The 18,454-nt window shown below is 39.0% G+C and overlaps 1 protein-coding gene across 2 annotated transcripts; it reads right to left on the minus strand.

The window, feature by feature from the left end:
* Window positions 1-1,630: 1,630 nt before the first annotated feature.
* kif4 (kinesin family member 4) lies at window positions 1,631-18,143 on the minus strand. 2 transcript variants are annotated; one of them, XM_086309583.1, is made up of 31 exons: window positions 17,934-18,143; window positions 17,014-17,158; window positions 16,772-16,886; window positions 16,399-16,589; window positions 16,227-16,316; window positions 15,943-16,109; window positions 14,441-14,535; window positions 14,181-14,300; window positions 13,110-13,285; window positions 12,917-12,978; window positions 12,672-12,804; window positions 12,432-12,490; window positions 12,151-12,256; window positions 11,787-11,894; window positions 11,466-11,642; window positions 11,099-11,202; window positions 10,862-11,006; window positions 9,662-9,772; window positions 9,437-9,520; window positions 9,196-9,309; window positions 8,938-9,093; window positions 7,716-7,813; window positions 6,389-6,518; window positions 6,086-6,256; window positions 5,880-5,999; window positions 5,689-5,766; window positions 4,884-4,985; window positions 4,638-4,805; window positions 4,320-4,433; window positions 3,585-3,692; window positions 1,631-2,340 (listed from the first exon to the last, which is right to left on the minus strand). In XM_086309583.1, the coding sequence occupies exons 2-31, from the start codon at window positions 17,134-17,136 to the stop codon at window positions 2,152-2,154; spliced, it is 3,714 nt and encodes a 1,237-aa protein (XP_086165709.1). In that variant the 5' UTR covers window positions 17,137-17,158; window positions 17,934-18,143; the 3' UTR covers window positions 1,631-2,151. The 2 variants fall into 2 exon arrangements, with proteins under 2 accessions (XP_086165709.1, XP_086165708.1); XM_086309582.1 differs by having other exon boundaries at window positions 4,308-4,433.
* Window positions 18,144-18,454: the final 311 nt, after the last annotated feature.

Raw genomic sequence — 18,454 nt, forward strand, 5'->3', positions numbered from 1 at the left:
TGAAGCACCTTATGAGACATTTAACTGTTAAATCGGTGATCTCCATGAAAAATTGTGCTGAACTTGGTTTTGTGCTGGAATTGGCTTTGGGATCAGTGGATATTCTCTTTGCAATTTGTTGCTTCTTTCCGTTCAGCTTGTGACAGTTTGCTTTTGGCATGTTCGTTTTACCCACTTTATAATCTTTACCAAGGAACATCCAGTTTTCCAGACTTATTGTTCACCGCAGTTTCATCATCTGCCAGCTCATACTCAGATCCTGCACTGACGCTGTCATCGGGACTTTGTGTGTGCCCAAAGTAAAAACTACTATAAGTACCTAAAGATCTTTGATTAGTGTGATGTCATACTGAACGTGATTCAATATGACATTGTAGCCAAAAGCTGTTTTCACAAATCTTAAAATATGACAAGATTATTCAATTATTTTGGCTCAGAAAAAATGCAACAAGAAGATGAGTGTGGTATCTACATGTAGGTCAGATGGATCCTTTCATGATGTCTGGATCATCAAGTTACAGACCCCTGGGACAAATGTTTGCTAGTCCCTGCCCAGCTTGTTTTGATGATCAGACTTCTTTTCTGTCTTCAATAATCAGACATAACATGCAGGATTGTGGACACACGTGTCCTCAGAATAGCTCCAAATTGAGAGCATTGCACTTTAATGAGTCAATAAAAGCTCTAAAGTACCAGAGTCAGAGCCTTTTTTTTAAATATAACAATTATATTCTAATGTATGTTTTTGTGCTTGCACATGCACCTGTTGCTATCGTGTCTTCTTTTGTTTCCCCCCCTTTCAGTGCTTCTTGACAGCTCCGCAGCGAGTGCTGAAAAGATAATGAAACAGAGCTCAGAGAGGTGAGTTATTGAGGATATCCTGAACTTCTGTCTGTAAGTGCTCCTGTTTTTGCTGCTGTTATCCACTGTTAGCTGCTATTAGTGAAACATTCTTTGAAGTAGCTCAAATAATGTTGGATTTAGACACTTAGTGAATAAACTCTCAAAACTGATCTGAGAAGTGAATCAAACTGTTAATCCCAGGGGAAGTATTGGTATATAACCAGTTGTTGTTTAGCTGTTGTCAGCTGTCCGGAGAGGGAGGGTCAATTATTTAATCTGCTGAAAATAAATGAGCATATCTGTGTTAAAAAGTCACAACTTGTCATCTATATGTTGGTCGTGGTCTCTTTTCTGCACATTTTCATTTCTTCAGCAAAGACAGCCTTACATACGGTAATGAAACATGGGTATGAGAATTCATATGTGGTGTCTGAGGTGACAGTACAAATCTAAAAGCCTCGTCCTTTGTATACTTAAAGGATTCATTGTTCATGCCTGTGTATCACAGTACATAATGTTTTTGTACAACCCCCCATGACCATATGAGATCTGACCAGGAGTTGCTTTGATGAACCAGTTAAACAAACAAACCTAAGATTGCTCTCAGCTGAGGCACTCGGATGTGTAGACTGGAGAAAAGCAACAACAAAACCTGACATCACAATGTTTTCATGCAATACATGACTTGGCATCTTGATAAGTGCTTATTCTCCACCTGAGAATTTGATTTGGAAGAATTTAATACATTCAGTACTCACACTGCTCAGCCAGGACATGATGTACATTTTCCAAAAGCATCATCAACTGAATACTGTTTTCCTGGTGAAACATTTATTTCATCTATCATTTACACTAATTTAACCTACACAACAACAAAACAAATCAGAAGTTCCACATTAATCCTACCAGAAGGATTCAAATAAATTATCTTTCAGTTACAAAAGAAAAAACATCAATTTGCTTTAAAAAAAAGAAAAAGAATAGACTTCAAAACTTTATTCAGCAGATAGTACGCAGTAAAAAGGACTCAAATTTAATCCATAAGAAGATGTTATGCACCTGTAGTGACAACCGGTTTAATGTGTTAGAAAAGTGAGTTTATTATCATTTGGGGGGATAAATGAGTCATGTACAGTTTGATCGTGTCATTGTGAATCATTGAGTGCTATTCACAGTTCTTTGATCAGCATCTACTGAAACTGAAGTGTCAATAGCTACTTTCAAGTAACACGTTAGTCACATATAAACAGAAAGACTTAAACGCACGGACAACATTCATCTAAAAAACATTGACAGCTAGTGTCCAGATTAGGACTCCTCTCTGATTGGAGTGCATCCCGAGAAAAAACTGTTCTGGAAACTCGTCAGGAGTCGTTTCTTCTTCTTGAGGAAGCTGACTGTTGTTTTGTCCTCTTCATCATCGTTGTCCTCCTGCTCTTCCTCTGCCACCTTCAAGTCTGCGGTGGTGTGTCCCATATCTCCAATTTCTTTTAGCACCTAAAATAGTAAATGAGCACAACACTGTTAGCTGGTTATGCAACATGCAAGACATAAACAGTCTAAGTTTACTCTCGATTTTAAGTGTCAGGATGTTAAAAAAAAAAAAAAAAAAGTCTTCTTACTTAAATACAACCTCAGATGAACAACACCCAGTCATTTAACAAAGACAAAGAAAATCCAGAAGCCGTTTGTGGAAAACTGCAAAAATGCATCCCATGATTCAACAGTTTATAGAACCACCTTCTTTCCTAAATGACCTTATTAGCCTCTCACATCGTAGGTCCCCTCCTTTTTTGCTGATATGCTGCGTTTGGTTTTCTCCAAACGTGGTGCTGTGTATCATCACCAAACATCTCCACTTTGGTCGTGTCTGACCACAGGACATTGTTGCAGAAGTCCTGTGGTTTGTTCAGACAAAACTCTGTAAAGCTAAACTGTGATGCTGTGCTCTATTTAGAGAGAAGACACAAACAAGCCACACTGTTTTTTCTTCATTTTCATTTAGCTGAAGCTGGTAGAGTATGAAGTAGCTCTGGGTTTTTTTTAGTAGTTCCTCTGAGCACTGCACAGTCTTACTGTGGGATGGATTTGCTGGCACGTCCACTCCTGAGAAGACTGGCAACTGCCTTGAATATTTTCCAGGACTTCAGGTTGACCTTGTGACCCTTTCCAGATTGATGGGCAGCAACAATTGTTCTCCAAGATCATTGATGACGTCTCTCCTGCGTGTGCTAGCATACACCTGAATGACCAGAGCTGCAAACTGCCTAAACGTCTGCTTTCAGAGGAGCTCTCACCTACTGATAATCCAATAATCAACTCAATTTGATTATCAGCACCTGGATGCTACTTACACTCTTAATTCCTCTGGAAACTGTACAGGTGCACTTTTCACAAAAAACTTTGGCATTTTGACATTGCTAAAAAAACAAAACAAAACAAAACAAAAAAACCCCAATAAGGTGCAGTATCCCACGTGTTCATCTCTCGTTGTACTTAAATCATTTAGACCCTCTCAAGGATCAGATCCTCCCCTCCTTATCTTGATACTTAAAATCTTAGAACTGATGATTTATACGACTGTAGCAGTTTTTTCTCGCTGCAATTCTATATTTCTACAGTTGAGTTGCCTCATTGAATGAGAAAACTAATGTTAACTAATGTAACTGAGAAATATGTTTACATTCACTCACACGCCTTGGTACAAAGTCCTGTGCATGCCAGTCAACTCTTGTTCTTACCTTTTTTGTGGGAGTGCAAGACGGCGGCTTGAAGAACGTATTGTTGCCTGGACTGGAATCCTGAAGAGATAGAGAGTCTCGGGAAGTGCTTTCTGTGGAGCTTGCATCCTGAAATAATGAACAGTCAGAACAATGCTCACTGATAGAAATATGCTGGGCAGTGAAAGCCAGACCTGACTACACAGAAACACACCTCTTAGGCTAACATTCACTTCAGTTCTGAGTCTTATTTTCACTTCTTAGGTTTTCAGTCATTTTCATTATGAAACAACATGTTTATTGTATAATACACACTATAAAAATCCATCCCAGAAGCGTGCAGGAAATGGCCTGAAATTAAACTGACAACCAAACACTGTGGGGATCCAGTTTTACTCTTTCACTGCATTAAAAAAAAAATACATGTTGTTTCTAGTACATCAGGCCAGACTTCGGTGGCTGATCTCTAAACTCTTTGTGATGCAATTAATGAGTAAAACTGGAGCCCTGCAGCATATGAGCTTTTATTCTCTTCTAAAGCAGTTAGTAAAAGTTCATTTTAAGCACATTTTTCATACATGAAACTGGTGTGAAATCTGATTCTTATATATTTCTACCCCAAAAGCTAAGAGTGACTGCTATGCTTGTGCAGCTCTAAATCTGCACGGAAATCTTACATCTACACCAACAACCCATTATTTATCCCAAATTAAGAACAGGGAGCAAGAATGAGGAAAAACCTGCCTCAGCGGGCACCTGGTTATCCATATTTCGACACTTCTCGTGATCACATTGGCAGTTCTCCCCACATGTCATCTTCCCTTTGCGGCACCTGCACTGCTTGTTGCTGCAGCGACCTTTACACGCACACTAAAAGAAGAGAAACCAGGTTCATAGGCCTTCTATCCTGATGCAAACAGTTTCATTTCTGTTTTGGTCTGAAATATGTGACATTTTCAAAGAAATGACATGATGATAAGATGCACATGATTTGTTTTCACTGTGGGCAGTCTGTTTCTATAAGATCAAGGAGTTCAATTCAAAAAAAGTGCCAGACTCCTCTTCCCGTCTTACCCCGGTTTGTTTCGGTTTCTTTGAGACTCTGCGTCCTCTCTCCTGTTTCTCAGGTCGCCACTCTTCCGTTTCCTCCTCGTTTTCATCCTCGCTGGGTGACATCAGCTCTTCGATGTTGATGGTCGCATTCAGCTGCGCTTTAGCTGTGGTAAAGCGCCTTGATTTAGGCTACAGAGAAAGCACCATGTTATGTTCAAATAATCATAAATTGAAGCTACTTCAAGTAAATCTGCAAGAAAAACTTACCTTTGGAGGGACGTACTCAAACGAATCATCTGGGTTGTTTTCTTTGTTGGTTTTAGGCACAAGGATTTTCTTCTCACTTGCCAGGTGCACCATTGAGAGTTTCTGCAGACACGGGCAGGTTTAGGTTAGTCATATAACTTAGGTGAAGAGAATTGCAATGCTTTTTTTTGCTTTTCACTATTCAAACCTGCACTGCAGAACTTTTATTTCTTCCTTCTGGCAGTGAGTGAAATTACACAAATACTTTCTTTATGACAGGGTTTCTTTTCATCTAGGCAAACACTTTTTTCAACATTTCCAGCATACAGGTAGTAACTGTAGTCTACTCTGTCTCCACTGCAGCACTTAGCGCCCTCGTCAATAACAATCAAAGACTAGTATGATGCAAAATATGTAGAGATAAGGACATAATCAGGATTGCATGAACGTCTTTAGGGGGGCCTTAAATAATTCCACTTAATTTTATTTATAAAACACCAAAACAACAGTCACCTCAATGCGTTTTATATTGTAAGGAAAAACCCAACCATAGTAGAGAGAAAACCCGAGTAATCAGAAATTTCCCTTTTGAGCAAGCACTTGGCAACAGTGGGAAAGAAAAACTCCCTTTTTAACAGAAAGAAACCTCTGGCAGAGCCAGGCTCAGGGAGGGGCCGCCATCTGCTGCAATTGATTGCTTTAAAAAATTAATAAGAGAAAACAGACTGCCATACTTAACTGGCTGAACAACTGGCTAGTCATGACAACAGAAATATAATGACATTGGAGGGAAAAAAAGAACAACAACAACAAAAAACACCATTACCCGTCTGTACTCTTCATTCTGCTCCACCAGTTTCTGGTTCTGCTCGCTTAATTCCCGTAGCTTTTCAAGCTCTTCCTCCTATAATGATATTACAACATAAGCTCTGGGCACAACTCTGCATTAATTAATTAAAACAAAGAAAGCTAAAGTTAATTAAACCACAAACGGCTGTAAAATCTGTCCAGACAAACCTGAACATTGAGGCGCTGCAGGAGCTCCTTCTCCTTTGAACTCTCCTTGATGGTGAAGTTTGTTTCGTCTGAATCTTCACCAATAGGTTTGTTCTGAAGCTGGTTAAGGAGGTAAAGAACCTGAAGAAACAAGGTAGAAAGGTAAATATATGGAGCTGCGACAGGTCAATATTTTTGAGTCTAAAGCGAGCCCATCTATGAAGCACCTTCTCTTGATGCCTCTGCTCGAGTTCAACCAGCTGCTGCTGGTGCTCCATGTCCATGGTGGACATGACATTTCTCTCTTCAGCCAGCATCTTCCTTAAGTCTTGTGCATTTGCCTTTTCCTGTGTCACCTCGCTCTCTAGCTTGGCATGGGCTGTTTTAGCAGAAACCAACTTAAAAAAGAAAAAAATATTAGATTTTCTTTTCTAAACCAAACACCATTAAGTGATTTGACTATTGTACAATTAAACAATTCAGTTATGGTCATGGAATATATGCATGCATTCTCATTTCATTTTATCTACCTCTGACATCAGGACCTTGAGGGCACACTTGGTCTCAACTATACTGGTGATGTTGTCTATGCGTTGCTTAAAACGTCCCTCGCTGTCTGCAGCGAGAACTTTCTGCTGCAGGTCCGCTATCTGGGCATTCCTGTGAAGGTGCAAATCACTCTGCAGATCTTATAAAACCTTTAACGTGTAGCATATACGCACAAAACAAACGCAAACAGCATTTTAGTCCAAATAAAACAAGCTTGTACATAGCTTCGTTAGCAGGATTTTGCTAATACAGCGGACCTTTTAGCTTGAGTACAGAACCTTTGGCCACAAGTGCAGCATGTGTGATCGTTTGTTCTGGAAAAACAGCCTAAAAGAAAAATGAAGATACCGACTGTGGCTGAGAAACCAGAGAGAACCAAGTTACTGGTTGTTGACAACATTTACACGACTGACCTTCGCTATTTGCATGAACCAAGAAAAAGAAGTATATTAAACGTTTGCGAATTTATTGCAATATTAAAATGATAAAGTGACAGCTCACACATGTTGCATTTAAGTACAGTTATTACTAAAATTGCAACAACTGTACTTAAATGCAACATCAGATGTTTCTTTGCAGCTCTGAACCCTTGGTTTGGTGTAAGTTTGGCATAAACTGGACTCCAAACTTATCTTTTGCTAAAAGCTTGAGAGGCTTCAAGGAAAATCGAAAAACAAACAAACAAAAAAAACCCCTGAAATAATCAGTGAACAAATTCAGAGTTTTTTGTTTGTTTTTTTTTAAAACCGCTATTACTTATTACAGAGAGCATCTTAGAAATAGACAATAGAGTTTTTTTCACATATAAAGGGGGGAAAAAAGGGCTGCTTGAAATAGTCATTAAATCACACAAACAGTTTGGACCACAGACAGTAAAAAATATGGATGTATTTTCAGGTTGGAAAAATTCAGCCAATGGGCAAGTGCCTAAAACCTGCATTCTTTGTGAAGGCCATCAGGTGGCAGTAGTTGCAATTAGGCACATAGGCTTTTGGTCCTATAGAAGTCTATGAGAAATCAGCTTTCTGGCCTCACCTCTGTAAACACTTTGCTGCTAGGTTTATGTCCTCAGTTACTAACGACTTCTCAATCACAGGTCATTAGCCACTACAATGCTTTCAGACCCACCCCTCCTCGTCACTTTTGTAACCAAGATGACAGCAGCAGAGACGCTCATCTAAGTGGCCTCGAAACAGAATGAAGCCAGTGGAACTTATCAAACCAAAGGAAATGTCATGGCAGCTAGGTATTATACTGTCTGGTTTTGACAGACTGAGGTGTCTTGTTTGGCTGGTTTTCATGACTCACCTGAGGCCAATTTCTGTCTCCAGGTTCTCCACCTGTTTCGTCAGAGGGGTTTCCAGCGCCCCCTGGCTCTCCAGTTCAGATATGATCAGTGTCCGACGCTGCATGGAGAGATGACATAAAGTAAATGATTTAACCACATTTCTCTGCATCCATGTCACTTTAACTATTTTATTTAAAAAAGAAAACACTTAATTAGATTTATAGACAAACTCTGCTTTAATGGTCCCCAGAGGAATGTTTATAATTATAGCCAATCAGAGTTCACTGATAGATGATGGCTGTCTCTGCTGTAGCAGAGATGTTTACAGAGTTGCTATTAAAACTAAGAGTTAAGCAAGTTGGTTTTGCATTTAACTCATGTAAATAAGTCACTGTGAATGGATCCAAAATGGACACGATGAGCTGGAAAATAACCACATCTAAATTGGATCTGGTCCTCATCCGGTCTGAATCTGTGGTTCTCATCTGTTCAGATGAGTTCAGTCTTTGAATTTCACACATTGTACCTTTCAAAATATTGTTTAACATCATTTAAAGGCCGATTTATTGAATGCTGCCTGCTGCAGTCTGAATTTAAAAGGTCACAAACATATTTAAGAATCATTCAGCTTCATCTGGAAGATCTCAACTGTGACAGACATTTTTCCATCATTGTGAGCGATTACAACACAACAAATGGTTGATTATTGATCAGCGTGTTACATGTTTAAACACTTACACAGCTCTGTTTCTATCTAGAGAAACAGAGTTAGACACTAAAGATTTTATCCTGAGGCGATTATAAATATACAGTGTAATGACAACTGTCTCTGTCCTTCTATCACTCATTTATTATTCAACTGCTCATGTTACTTAAAAAAAAACTTTAGCAAACAAACGGCAAGCTAACGTGTTCTTGAGATTTCAGCGTGTGTAAAAATGTAAACTTCTGTAGCTTAATTGGCTCCACTCTGATCTTTGATAGCCACTTTGTGAATGAGGATATTAAACAGTGTCAGACAGCTGGTTCAGGTGTAGCCAGAGGGCAGAGTCAGAGAGAAACACCAAAGTTTGCAAAAGAAAGCCCGTCAAAGAGTCCGTTTCCACAGTAACCAGCTTAGATCTTAAACCCAGCTAATCCCAGGGTTATCAAACTCAGTGTTGTTAGCCAAACCTGGCACTGAAACAGGGCCTTGCTGCATGTTTCGTTTTCTATAACAACTGTACAGATGTGTCAGCTCACCCTGATTTTGGGAGCCGGCCTCTCCCCAGCCTCCAGCTGCTGTTTGAGGTGGTTGATCTCCTGAGCCAAAACCTTCCTGTCCTCCAGAAGATCATTGAGATGGCGCCGGGCCTCCTCCGTGCTAACCATCACCTCCACCTCGTTGAGAAACCATGTCTGATGACAGAAAAGGAAAACGGTTCATATTGTGAAACTTTAAGTCCGAGTTATCTCCAACACAAAATATTTGACCATTTCTCAAGAATCATGTTTTTCTACCTTCACTCTCGCAGCTGCTCCCTCCATGCCTTTGTTCTGGGCATCTTTGCGCTTCTCTGCTACCTCACTTCTCTTCTGTAGAGCATCTTTTAATCTCTTGTTTGCAGCTGCAGCCTTTAAGCAAAAAAAAGAGCACCTCATAAACAGCTACAAACCTTTTCCAGTGATTCTTCAACCCTATGAACACAAAAATTTCAAATGGTAAAAAACAAACAAACTGTGCAACAGTGAATGGCCACACCTCTTCGGTTTTACGACGCAGGACGTTGGCTTGTTTCTGAAAATCTCTCTCCAGTTTAAGCAGCTCATACTGCCGTTTACGATCCTGCAAAAAAATACAAAATAAACGGATTACAGAAGTCAAAGAACCTCCAGAATAAACAGGTTTTTGACAAGAAAAGGCTAGAGAGTGCAACAACTGAAGTCATCCCTCTTATGTCTCCATAAGAGTCTTATCTCTACTCACCTTCTCCTTCAGCTGCAGTACCTCCCTGTCCTTTTTGTTCTTCCACTGCCTGAATTTCTCAGAGTCCTCTCTCATCTGCCGCATTAGCTGTGTACGTTGGGTCTTCATAGCCTGTGAGAACACAGCGACATTTGAAACTTGTGTCTGTAGTTACTCAAACGCTTTAAAGAAAAACAAAGCTCAGAGTACACGCGATGACGCCATGTGACAAAAGGTTTCTGTACTGCATGCTCACAAAGTGCCATATAATGCAGAAGAGAAATATGTTACTGAACAAAGATAATAGATAAACTATTACATCTATTACTGAGGCTGCTTGATGATCCAAAAATGACTCATCAGTTACATGGTGGCTCTCATCACATTGACTTAATTAGTTTCTGACTATAAAAACAATATCTGAAAACTCTGCCAGAGATTTTTAATATAAACAAAAACTATAATTGTCTGATATGGAGATACGATCACAGGCTCTCGTGTGTGATCTGCAGACAAATCAGCTGCAGGCAGCAGTTAATGATCCTTCCAAAGGTTCACAACTTGTGATCTTGTTACAATTTTAGCTTTCACTAGACAGAAAGAGAGCCTTTGTTCATCAAGACTTGTCATCATGGCTGAAGCCAAATAAACTGTTTGTTAGTTTGCGATTTTATGAAGGAAAAAGTAATTAAAAAAAATAATAATAAAAAAAATAAAAATAAAAAAAGCTGCTCTAAAGTATTTCTCCCATTAAAAATAGCCAACACAAAAACGGTAAAGAAGGAGATCAAATTTTTTAAAACGAAAAGAAAGAGGTAAATATGACATAAAGCAATTCTAAACCTAAAATAAAAGCATGTATTGTATAACAGGCCAGTTGAGATTTGGATTGGTATCACAAGAACTTTGTAATGAAAACGAATCTAAAGAGATTTAAAAAAAAAAAAAAAAAAAAAAAAAATCAACCATCTTGTTTTCATAATCCCCTAAAGCCAAAAAGCACAATTAGAAATAAGATTTAACTAATAGCCCAGCCCTACACCCTGCTTTTACAGGACTCCGTGTTAGATTAAGCATCTCAGCTGTGGTTTATATCACAATTCCCAACTGCGTTGTTTTGTCTCATACTTCAATTTAAAGATCAGTTTAAAAAACAAAACAAAACAAAACCCATGCCACACAAAATATTCAACACACCATTAAAGGAAAATAAACCGTTACCTGTATTTCCTCCATGAGCTTGCTAACTTTCTGAACAGACGACTCTTTGAGTTTCAACAGTTTGGACTGCTCGAGAAGTTTCTTCTTCATGTCTACCAGCTGGCTCTCAAGCTCCTGCAGTCTCTTCCTCCGTTGCTCGCTGAGCCTGGGCGAGGATGGTGGAGTCAAGTCAGGTCAAGTATAAGAACCTGCACGTATATTACAACAAGCACCAAAACAAAGAAAGGGCTTTCCTACTTAGCCTGGTTGGTGTCTTTCTTTGCAGACTGAAGGGCCAAAACGAGTTCCTCTTTCTCCTTCTGCAGTGAATCCACAGCAGACTGTAGAGTTTGTACATTTTTCTGGAAGAGAGTCCGAAAGATTAAAATGTGTCTACCGTTTCATGATATTTTGAAATATGGCTTACACGTATTTGCACTACACTTTGAGATCTGTGTATGTGACAGCCTCTACTAATAAAACCATTTAGAATTTGTTATTCAAGTGGAAACGTCTGCAAAGTTTAAAAATGCCAATAATAAACTGTGACTTGGCAGTCAATAACACCTCGCTTAAACTTGTCTACTGTAGTAAGATGACAGTTAAGTGACTCTGTAATGCTGACCTGGTGCTCAGATTGCATCGGCTCCAGCTGGCTGTCATTTTGGCACATTTTTTTAACAAATGCTTCTTTCAGGCTTAAGACTTTGTTAAGCTCAATCAGCTCCTTGGAGAGCTGGGCTTGCCGCAATGCATGATGGGCTGTGAAGGCTTCTGGGGAGTCCTTTAGGGCAGTGGCATCCTATTTGGAGAGTATTAGAGTTGGAAAACATCTAAAATTACATCTGGTTCAGTCTTCAGTCAAGTTAGTTTGGCCAAGATAAAAGAAATGTGATGCTCCGCTACTCGTGGAAGATACGTTAAGAAAACAAAACTGAAAACATACTGATGGGGATCCCTCTGGTGAACATTTATTGCCATTCCCAGACACTTCAGGTAAATCCTCTCCTGCAGCCACTGCATCAATGGAGGCGGCGATGCCCGCACTCTCATTCTGACAAAGCAAACAAGGAGTAAACCATAACATTCAAGAAGAATATTCAAATTTAATAGTGGAAAAATTGAAGAATTGCAAAATAGTTTAATAACACAGCAGCAAAAGAAAGTTGTCATCAAATTTATTTAACCCATTTCTTTCTATATTTAACATCAGGCAAAGCTCTCTATTTAAAAAAGAAGCACCAATTTACTCTATTATTACTTGACTTATATTTCTTTGACTGGATTGTAATGTAAGAAGACATCCATACTTTGAGCTCCAAGATGATGTTTTGCAGATTCTTCATCACTTCAACATTCTCCTTGAGCTCCTGGTCCTCCAGCGTTTTCATCACTTTCTCCAGATCTACAGTACATCTGAAAAACCATCGGACATCAATGTGACTCAGTGGATTTGTTGACAAGCTGAAATCCTGAGTCAAATTAAAAAATGAAACTGCTTTTTGTAGGAACAGATTTCAGCACAGCTACTGTTAAAGCTTTTTGAGACCTCTTCTAAAGCTTTGCTGGCTTTTTGCTTTAGCAAACTCACGCTGCATGGTGCCGCAGTTGCTCCAGCTTGCTTTGCATTTTCTCATTTGCTTGCTCTGTCTACAAAATAAAACAAACAGCATATAAAAACTATGATGATGCAAAACAGTGGAAATGTAAGAAAGAAACTAAGGTCAAAAGATCAACTGTAAATAATTTGCAACTGTTTTTGTTCGTGTCAAATCCAATCCTTTTGTTTTCATAAGCAGTAATAACAGGATGCTGCTGTGACCAGGCTCACCATAATGATCTTCTCAAACATGTGGGCCGTCTGTCCAGCTGCCTCACTCAGCTCTCTGCTCAGTTTATTGTTCTCATCCCGCAGAGCGCGGTTTCGTTCCAGCAGTTTAGTCACGTTCTCTGCACTCTCTGACCTGCAACAGGGGCAACTATTATGGCCTTTTGCTTTATAGGTGATGTTTATCCTGGCTGCATTTATTTGGCATCCTCTTTGAACCCTGAGGTTTACTGAGAAAGCTGTCTTACCCAGAGAGCACCGGAGCTACTCCTCCACGTGCATGAAGTAGCATCACCTGCAGCTCTTGGACCTACACCAGGGTACCATTGAAAACATTTGGAACATGCTTTAATCTTTTTCAAACTAAACCACTCAATGAAAAACTGCAACACTAGTAATTTGAGTGCTGATGATAATGAGGGCCAACACCCATTTTTGCACCTGTTGTTTCAAGCGGTTCATTTCTGCAGCTCTGGGGTCGATGTTGACAACTGGTTTATTTTTAATCTTGCGAGCTCTGTCAGCATATCGCAGCGTGTTGATGGTTTCCTCCATGTTGGAGTCTGCAGGACTGACGCAAGCAATCATCAAAGTGTGGCTGTTGCCTCCCAGAGAATCTGAGGACAAACACACATATACATGTATACGTTTACAGGGGTGCAGTTAAGTTCTACAATGCATTGTTACCACTTTGAACACCCGTAGCTTTTCTCCCTCAAATAAATAAAAACCTAAGCTTAATGCGAATCCTGTTCAAGGAGTCTGAAGATGTTTCAGTTTTTCATGGTAATGGAAGTGAAACAAGCAGGAAAAAAGAAAATACCACATACTACAAGCCCTACCATAGAAAGGCATAATGTTTGTGTCTGCTGAAAGTAGAAGCGGGCCTATGTGACAACATCTTATGATCATCTCAGTCATACAGGTCTTTCTGAAAGTAGAATGGCAGCCTCCACTTGCTGTTCAAACCTTGTTTGCAGAATGCAGCCATTCAGAACATAGCTGGCTTAAAGGCCTCATATGAAAGGGACCTTAAAAGTCTTGTTTCAGACAGTGGAAGAATCGAGGAATCACACCAAAGTCTGGTATAAGCTAAATAAGAATGATTTAAAATGGAATTATCGACTCCAGCAGAGTCCACAAATACAACTTTAAAGGAATCAGGACAAAATATATGACAGATTTAAAATGTTTTAATAAAATTGGTTTTGCTAGAGAATATAATGAGCAAAACAAAGAAACACTTAAAGAAAAAGAAAAGGGCAGCACATATCCAGTTTAACTCAAATTAAATTCATGTTTGTGAATTATGAGTCTTATTTCTTGCATTTTTCTTCAAATTCAAGATTAAAGGTAAATAAAAGCATCACCAATCCTGGACTCCAGGCATCTAAGCCTTCTGAAAACCTAAATAAAACCCTGACTGACTTTGAAAATCCTCACAGTGAGAATGTATCCATGTCTGACCTAATGACCATAATGTAACATCTGGCCATCTACATCAAAGCTTACCTTGCAGCAGGCGGGTGAGCTTAGAGTCTCTGTAAGGAACAAAGGTGTTTTTCTTGCTTTCATCCCCCAAAGCACTGATCACATTTCCCAAAGACAAAAGGCCACGATTGATGCTGATACCTGCACATAAATATGGACGGCATGACCAGAAGTACTGTTATTAAACACAGAAATGTAGCTTAATACACCTTACATAGCAGCACATGTCTCCGTGATAATCGCACATTAAAGGCTTACAACTTTTAACTGATCTTGGTTACCTTCCTTTAAACGATCTCCTTCTGCTTTGGTTTTTTTTTGTCTCTCGGATCCAGCCAGATCCACAAGATGCAACTTTGAAACAACTAAATCAGCCCTGAAACAAAGGATTGTACAAATATTCAGACTGCAGTAGGCAATATTTTGGAAATGCCTGTTGGGTGTTGTAGAATGAGGACGTGCACAAACACACTAACCCAGTTTAAGGGAAAATATTATAGTAGCTTACAAAAGAGAAACACTGAAATTCTGGGCCCACCCTCTGTGTAAATCAACAATTTAGCTGATACAATGTATCTAAAAAGTATTCACAGCGCTTCACTTGTTCCACATTTTGTCATGTTACAGTCTTATTCGAACATGGATTCATTTTTCACCTCAAAATTCAACAAACAAACACCTTATAATGACATTAAAAAACAAGAATATTTGCTGTTAGTTTTAGGTTGTGGTGGTGCCTTCTGTGGTCCTTTTGGTGTTGCTGAGCTGGTGAGTGGATTAGGTTGTTGTTGTTTTTTTAAAGAACAGACTAGATTGTTGATTCAGCAACTTCATACATTTTCTCTCTTTGTCTGATGTATTCACTATGTTTTTATCAGGCTGATTTAGTCGTCTGTTTCATTTGTTCTATTTTGAAACTTAAACGCTTTAGCGGCTGTCTTTTGTGTAGTTTGCAATATTTGCCTTTTATTTATCTGAAAAAGTCTCATGTTCCTTAAGTACATCTACCCTGTTGAACTTATTATGGGAAATAAATATTTAAATAAAAACAAGCTGCTGATTATTTCACATTTTACTTGTGAGCAACGGCACATTTAAATCTTACAAATATAGTTATTTGGCTTATATTGTGATAGATATCGTTATCGCCTGAAATGAAAAAAACATATCGTGATATGAAAAAATCTCATATCGCCCAGCTCTATGAAAAACCAACAAATGCAAGTTCAACAATTGGAATCAACTCCAGATCTTTTATCTGCCTAATCTCTTAATGAGGCAACAAGCAACACCCGGTCATGAAGCAGCTTGTCCAGTTTCTTTTGACACTTTGACAGTGGGGCATTATGTACAAAAACAACTTTAATTCCTAAGCAGTTCATACAGTTCTTTCATAATACCCCTTGAAATAGAACCAAATGCCTCATGTTGAGGATTACATTAAAAAAACAAACAAAAAAAACAACAACCTCCTGTGGTGATGTACAAAGGCAAAATAACAGAAACATAGTGTCCAAAGCCGGTTCCAGTAAATCAAAGATTGACAATATAATAACAACCCAAGGCAAAGTTTTTACTGGACAAATGTTAAATTAAAACTGTAACATTTAGAGCAATTCTATAACAAATACCCATAACAGGAATATGAAAATGTACAGAATTCAAATGACTGTCACCTTATATCTGAGCACTGTGAGCAGGTATTCTGTGTCTATATCAGAAAAAAATGTTTGGACAATAAGATGAAACATGTTTTATCAAGGAAAAAGGGAGCCAAACTGACTTATCTGTCCCTCTGCGCTGTTCCAGTGTGATGGTGAAGATAGCATGGGAACGTGAAGAGGCAGCGTTCATGGCTGTGGAGCCCACGGTACGAGCAGAGTTTCCAAGCTCCAGACAGCTCACCATTTCAGGGGCAGAAAATACCTGCTTCTCAGTTAAGCCGACAATCTGGAAAGCAGGACATTTTTAATAAAAGTTCAACTAAAGATGGAGAAAAATGCACATATGTGGTTCAGGTGGGCTGTCAAAAAATTTGAATTTGCTTTTAACATACGAGTCACTCACCTTGATGCCTTCTTTAGGATCTTCCCGAATGCTGATAGCAGGTTTGTCTTTGGATGAACACAGCAAGTCTAATATTTCTTCATTATAAATCTACAATCAAAAGAAAACCTTAACTACTTTACTTTATAGGGCTATTGTACATACACACCACAAACCAAAAACATTCACCAACCTCCAGGTAAGACACTGCCAGACAGAATTCACAGTCTGTCCTTTGCTCCTTTTCTGCAAAGATGCACCTGATAACTCGAGGAATGACTCCAACAGATGGCTCGTTTTCTTGAGCCGTTGTATAGGTTCCTCCCATCGAAAAGGTCTTTCCAGATCCCGTCTGTCCATAGGCAAGAACTGTGGCATGGTAGCCTACAGTAACAATAACATCACATGATGGATGGAGCATAATTAGCTGCAAAATTATTCAATAGATTTAAAGGAATACAAAAAATAAACACAGCTATTTTATTTTTCGAGCCTACATAATCACGTCTCAGGAAGAAGATTAAATCTTAAGACATTCACTTAAAAAGCATCAAGTTAAAAGCTACCTTTGAAAAGCCCAGACAATAAAGGGGAAACCGCTGTACTGAAGACTTCTTCTTGTTCAGCAGTGGGCTCAAATACATAATCATAAGTGAATGCCTTCTCTGTGCCAACAATCACCTGAAACCAAACAAACATGCAGCAGTTTTTACACACAACATGCAATGTAAGTACAAAACGAAAACACAGTGTAGTTTGATTTTGATATATTGTGAGGCATGCCTGTAAAAGAAAGGCAGTTGAGCACCTGTGGCTCCCCAGGGACGAAAGTGAGGCAGGACTGACATCCCTCGTTGATTTCTTTTGGTACTAGTGGGCGACATCGTAAGGCAACTCGCACCGGAATGACCTTCTCATCCTCGTTTGTCATGATGCAATATTCCAATGAATAACTGCAAAACAACAAAATGAAGGGATTACCAAAAAAAGCTGGGCACTGATGTGATTAAAAGGCATGTTACTATATATTTGCAGAACAAATATGTTTAAAAAAAACTTTATAATTTATACAAAATAAAAAAAAGTTCTGAGTACTCAATATTAAGGCAGGTGGTGTAATAGGGACTCCCTGTATGTTCAAATATAAGACTTTACTTTTGCTAGACAATTTGACAGACCAAAAAAACGTCCTAGAAATAAAATAGAAATCTCTTCTGATAGTTTACGGTTACACACTTTATATGGCTGAGTGTCAAACATTTATGCGGTTGTCTTTTTTTTTACATAAGTGCTTATTTGTGAAAATGACTTAATAAAACAATGGGTGGTGTCAGTATCTAAAAAATTGCTCCATTATTGACTTCCTATGTTGCGACTCCGTGATCAGTCTCTGTGCACCACAGCTTTCAGCCCTTCTGGAGATTAATCGGAACAAAACAGAGCTGTGCAATGACTCCCTGTCCTGGTGGAAATCTACCATTTTCCACGGAGGGGGTTGTATCGTTGACGATAAATTTTAACTGTTTGTCTGGAGGACACAAACAGCAGCCATACTTTAAGTCCACTCGAGCAATTCACATTTCATAGTTAGCGGTGCTACTTTTCCAGAACAGAAAGCACTACCAAAAATGCATCAAGATGACTGTTAATTAGCTCAGCTGAAACCAGCGACAGCTTAACCGTAGCTAACTAGCGGGAGTTATCAGCAAACATTGACATTAACGTTACCTTCACACGTTTCCTCCAGAGCCAGTGTTTAATTAAGTATAGCGAAAACTACATGCGTTGGTTCTGCCTGATAGACGCTCTCAAATAAACATTAAGCCTTAAATATATCAAATTATTAAAGCTAACTTCCTCGACTTTTTAAATTTTACTCAAGTCAGGTCCCTAAGAGGAGTTGTTACTGCCCGCCACTTTCAAACACTCAGCTCCGCCTCCCGTTTCTTCTTCTACTTGTAATTTTACTGCAGAGTCAATGCAGAAACGCAACGCTACCGACCTCTACAGGATAAACGGAAGAGTACAGCGTTAGTACGTTGTTCTGTGTTATCCGTTACACCCTTTCTCCTCAATGTTTCTGAACTTCGAAATATACTTGAAGGTGCGATTAGTAAATGAAATCCCTACTTGATATTTAAATAGCCATACTAAAAAAGTAATTAACCACAGACACAGTGAGGAAAGCACTAGAGTTTTACTGTCCAGGCAACAACACGAAACTCAGTAGCTAAGGTAGAGATGCCAGG

Source organism: Aulonocara sp. 'chitande type north' Nkhata Bay, linkage group LG10 (assembly GCF_057382095.1).
Source record: "Aulonocara sp. 'chitande type north' Nkhata Bay isolate Kocher_YH1m ecotype deep benthic linkage group LG10, A_spYH_male_GT1.1, whole genome shotgun sequence".
Taxonomy (NCBI): domain Eukaryota; kingdom Metazoa; phylum Chordata; class Actinopteri; order Cichliformes; family Cichlidae; genus Aulonocara; species Aulonocara sp. 'chitande type north' Nkhata Bay.

Bases quoted from the DNA above. Each gene is read 5' to 3' on its own strand.
- kif4 (XM_086309582.1), bottom strand. From the start codon at position 17,136: ATGACAAACGAGGATGAGAAGGTCATTCCGGTGCGAGTTGCCTTACGA. The intron at 5,767-5,879 runs GTTTGTCTGGAC...ATATCATTATAG, and splicing joins TGCAGCGCCTCAATGTTCAG to GAGGAAGAGCTTGAAAAGCT. The intron at 4,986-5,688 runs GTAATGGTGTTT...CCGTGTCTGCAG, and splicing joins AGAATGAAGAGTACAGACGG to AAACTCTCAATGGTGCACCT.